Below are 5,272 nucleotides of genomic sequence, written 5' to 3' on the forward strand. Positions count from 1 at the left end.
TTTCTCAGGGCACAGCCAGAAGTGATGAGTTCAGTGGGCTCCGTAGTTTACTCTGCTCTGTATGCTGAAATCCCTATCTCCTGCTTCCTCTGCTCCTCTGGGAGCACACATGCTGCTGGCACTGGCACTGGTAGCTTGGAGAGCTCAGTCATTAAGTGCGTCATTACTGATATACATTAGTATGTGTGTGTGTGTGTATGTGTGTGTGTGTGTGTGTGTGTGTGTGTGTTCATGTTTTCATGCCCGGGCTAGTCTGGGCTCACGTGTCTGTGTGTGGTGTGATTTTTGCATATTTGTGTGTGTGTGTGTGTGTATTGTGTGTGTGTGCATGCGTATCTATGTGGGAGTGTTTTTGTGCGTCCATGTGAGTGTGTGTGTGTGTGTATGTGTGTTTGTGTGTGTGTGTTTGTGTGTGTGTGTGTGTGTGTGTGTGTGTGTGTGTGTGTGTGTGTGTGTGTGTGTGTGTGTGTGTGTGTGTGTGTGTGTGTGTGTGTGTGTGTGTGAAGGGGTCTCACCCAATCTCCTCTCTCACAACAGCCTCCAATCACACTAGCAATATGCTCCCAATCTGAGCCGGCATCTGTCACCACACGTTGAAACGCACTGCAGATTACGCCAGCTGGGCTGATTGGAAGTTATTGGGAGAAACTGACCTCTCACCCTACCCTTTTCCCCCTCTTCTTTCCTCTTTCTCCCTCCCTCCCTCCCTCCCTCCACTGCTCCTCCTTCATAATCCCCGTGCACCATGCAATGAGATAGATATCTGCAGTCAGCAGCTCTGAAGTCTGGGCCTATGATCTTTCTCTGTGTAAATTATTATCCATCAGTAACCTGTCTTTCAAACACGATTACATAAAACATTCTGTGTGATCCGATAATGCATTTTGCCATGGTTTTGCACTTTTTTTCGTCCTGTCAAACACATAAATTGACGTATTATTTTTTTCTCTCTTTCAGTAAGTATTTATTCGCACACGCACATATACATTTATTGTCACATATTATTTACTGCCAATCCCGTTTATATTTATGTAAATGGGGGATAACAGTAATCTGTGAGATGGGGGGATGCAGATATTCCCTCCTCTCCTCTCCACCCTCGCTTTCATCCTGTTATTCTAAGCATACCCGCAGTGATTAATGCAGTGAGCACTGTCAGTGCCTCGGAGAGCCTACACGAAGCCTTCCCGCGGCGGCTTCTCTGACCTTGTTTAACTTATTTTGTTCAATTCCACTTAGCATCATTCGTGTCTTCCACGGCCGCTTTAGTCCAAACAGTTCAAAGCCGGATAGGCGGATAGGACCGGCCTTTGATGTGGGTATCGTAGTGCTCCCAGCGAGGGACCGAGGCTGCATCCTTCAAATGATCTCCCTATTTTCACCCACGCCTCTGCTTTTACCTTTTGATGCACCCTCGCATTTCTCATTACACGGTCACAGCACATACAGAAATGAGGTGGAATTACCAAACTGCTTTGGAGAAAAATGAATGTCTGAAACAGTTCAGGGAGAGCCGGTCTAATTTGATTTATTATCAGCTGGTTAGATTTTTTTAAATTAAACTTTGCAGCTTTTGGCTCCAAAGTACACCTGACTTTTAACATGCTTAAAGGAAATATGACGGCTTTTGAGCAACGCTAAATCCCTCCACATGTGTAAGCGTAGTATAACTCACATGTGTTAAACGAGTGAAAAATTCTCAACACTGACAAGGCGAAAGTACTAAAGTATTTATCATGCAAAGGCAGGTTTTGCGTCAGAGCTGACTGAGCGAATGTGGGAGGTGATTAGCAGTCGGGGGCGTGTTCGGGAGCTGGTGAGAGAGTTTGTGGTTTGTGGTATTCAGACGCAGCAGGCGCGTAGCGACAGCCGGAGCTCAGCGCTTTGCGGCGCTCAGAATGAGGCTTCATATCTGACTCCAGGTGCGACTACGGAGAACAGAAAACATGGTCAGCGGCAAAAGGGTCCGCCGCCTTATAACCAGAGGAGAGATACAGGTCCGTAGCTGTACTAAAGGTTAATGACCTTGCCATTGAAAGCATTAAATACTTGTATAAGTTGTTTTTTCTTAGTACTTTCAGTTTTCACATTTTAATCATAATAATCATGGGACAGATATAGTTGTAGGCTACTAAGTGTAGCATGTACCAACAGCATTTGCATTAAGCTTACAATTAGTGGAAGTAGATTCTATTTTCCAGTTTGTGCTAGTGCAGCTTATGTATAGGCTATATGGTTGACTCTTGAAGACTTTTTAGTGTAAAATATACAGATGTGCAGAAGACTTTATTATACTTAAGCATATACAATGTGGGAATGTTTGTGTTGGTGGTTTTTGGTCATTCTGATCTTTTGATATAAACTGGACTGTTCTGTTATTGTTTATTTCAGGGTTTGTGCGTTCTGCTGCTTTACACCAGCCCACTCTCCTGCTTTTCAAATTTCAGCCCTCTCATCTATAAGATAAAAGAAGGCTTACCCAAGGGGACTTTAATAGGGGCCATTGGCACAGACTTACATTTGGATTTCTCCGTTGATCCCCCGCTTTTATTCAATCTGGCACAAAAGAAGATCAACGAGCAGTATGTGGAGCTGAATAATACCACAGGGGAGCTGTTCACATCGGCAGTGCAGATGGACAGGGAGAGCCTGTGTGCGGATCGGGGCGAGGGGCAAAGCTGCTCACTAGCGCTGGACGTGTTCATTCTGCCGCAGCAGTACTTCCAGCTGGTGAAGGTCAAGGTCCTCATCGAGGACGTCAATGACAACCGTCCGCGCTTCCCGTCGGACGAGATCCGGGTGAAGGTGCCAGAGAACGCACCGGTAAACGCACGCTTCGCCGTGGAGCAGTCGGCTGTGGACCCGGACCTCGGGGTGAACAGTGTGCAGACATACTGGCTGGTCAACGACTTCGGGGTGTTTACGCTAGACGTGGAGGAGAACGAGGGGGGCGAGCTCACACCCTTCCTCATTGTGACGGAGTCGCTGGACCGCGAGAGGCAAGCTGAGTACGTGACGGATATCATCGCGGAGGACGGCGGCTCCCCTCCGCTCCTCGGCACTGCCACCCTGCGGGTCATCATCTCGGATATTAACGACAACTGCCCAAAGTTCAACGAGGCCCAGCTGAATGTAACGGTGTATGGGAATGCCACGCGGGGCACCCAGCTGACGCGCCTCCATGCCTTTGACCACGACCTGGGGGCTAACGCTCAGATTAACTACTCGTACAGTGAGCGCATCACCAGGGAAACCCGGAACCTTTTCCACTTGGATAGAGTGACTGGCGTGATTAAGCTGGCAGGGAAAATCGACACCAACTCCGCCAAGCTCTACAAGCTGACCGTGCTCGCTAATGGACCGGCCTGCATCCCTGACGTGGCCACAGTGACCATCCACATCATCAAGGTGGTGTCGGGACCACCGTTGCTAATCCCACGCTACATCGCGGCCGAGAAGGATGGCGTGGTCTCGCTGAAGGAGTCCGAGCCCGCGTTCACCCCCATCGCCTTTTTCACTGTGAAGAACATCGATTCGCGACAGAAGGTGGAGTGTCTGCTGGAGGGCTCGGGCCCGTTTAAACTCGCCCCTTACGAGCGCTTCAAAAACGAGTACCTGCTGGAGACCACCGAGCCGCTGGATTACGAGATGCGGCAGGAGTACCAGCTCACCATCGTGGGCAGGAACCCCCACGGTGTGGTCATCAAGACGGTGGTGAGGGTGCAGGTGGAGGACGAGAACGACAACGCCCCAGTCTTCAAGCAGTCCATGCTGGAGATCTTTGTGGAGGAGAACAATGCCCCCAACACCTTCCTCACCAAGCTGCAGGCAACGGACGCAGACAGCGGGAGCCGAGGGGAGGTGGTCTACCTGCTGGGCTCAGACGCACCCCCCAATATCTTCTACCTGCACCGTCAGTTGGGGGTGCTGACGGTGAACACCTCCCTGGACCGCGAGGAGAAGGAAACGTACCGGTTCATGGTACGTGCAGTGGACCGTGGGTCACCGCGGAGGGAGAGCATCGCCACTGTCATCATCACTGTGCAGGACCGCAACGACAACAGCCCCCGGTTCATCAACAAGGACTTCACCTTCTTCGTGCCAGAGAACTTCCCGGGGTTCGGCGAAATTGGGGTGCTGTCGGTGACCGATGCTGATGCCGGGGAAAATGGCTGGGTGGCGCTGTCCATCCTTAATGGCAGCGACATCTTCGTCATAGACACAGGGCGTGGCGCCCTGCGTGCCAAGACCTCACTGGATCGCGAACAGCAGGGGACCTACTACCTGTGGATCGAGGCAGTTGACGGAGGCAAGCCCGCCCTTTCCTGCATCACTATGGTGACAGTGCTGCTCCTGGACGTCAACGACAACCCACCCATTGTCCTCTTCCCCCAATCCAACCAGTCCTACATGCTGGTGCTACCCAGCACCTTACCGGGGACCTCCATCACCGAGGTCTACGCGGTAGACCGGGACACAGGCATGAATGCGGTCATCGCATACAGCATCATCAAAAGGCTGGGGGGCGAGCAGGGCTCCTTCGACATCGACCCAAACACCGGCAACATCACCCTACGCAGGAGCCTCAGCGACCGTGGCCTCTACAGCCTGCTGGTGAAGGTCAGTGACCACGGGCAGCCTGAGCCACTGCACTCCACCATCATGGTCAACCTGTTCGTCAACGAGACGGTGAGCAACGAGAGCTACATCCAGAGCCTTCTCTTGCGGCAGGCCGAGATTGAGATCGAGGAGAGCATTGGATCGCGGGAATCCCGCCAGTGGATCCAGGATCGGCAGGTGTTCCCGTGCCAACCGGTCATAATCGGGCTGTTGACCACCTGCCTGGGACTGCTCATCATGGTGGTGTCACTGACTGTGTACATAAGCTGCAGAAAGCTCCGGAAACATAAAAAGAAACGGTTAGAGGTGGAAATCCCGTTAAAAATGAACAGTGACATGCAAGCAGTGGACCGGAAACTCATGGAGATTTCCAACATATGACTTTTTTCCTCTGCATAGACACTTTCTGTAGTTTACAAACACATCCTGACAGAAAAGAGAAAGAGAGACAAGAATAAGGAAAATGGACGACGTTTACACACTGCTCAATGTAAAAGTTTTACATTTTATCCCACAGAGGACACGACCGAGTCCAAAACCTAAACTGTTAATATTGTATATAAAATGTTTTATAATTTTATGAGAAAATCTTTTAATTGAAGAAAAAAATATCTTTAAGATAAACTAATATTTTCACATGAGAATGTGAAAC

General features: G+C 50.2%; 1 protein-coding gene across 1 annotated transcript; it reads left to right on the top strand.

The window, feature by feature from the left end:
- Positions 1 to 1,946: 1,946 nt before the first annotated feature.
- pcdh20 (protocadherin 20) lies at positions 1,947 to 5,001 on the top strand (the record flags this gene model as incomplete). Its single annotated transcript, XM_080834995.1, has 2 exons — positions 1,947 to 1,997; positions 2,392 to 5,001. 2 exons carry the CDS (start codon positions 1,947 to 1,949, stop codon positions 4,999 to 5,001), a joined length of 2,661 nt encoding a protein of 886 aa, XP_080691121.1.
- Positions 5,002 to 5,272: the final 271 nt, after the last annotated feature.

This window comes from Sprattus sprattus (assembly GCF_963457725.1).
Source record: "Sprattus sprattus genome assembly, chromosome: 3".
Lineage (NCBI taxonomy): Eukaryota > Metazoa > Chordata > Actinopteri > Clupeiformes > Clupeidae > Sprattus > Sprattus sprattus.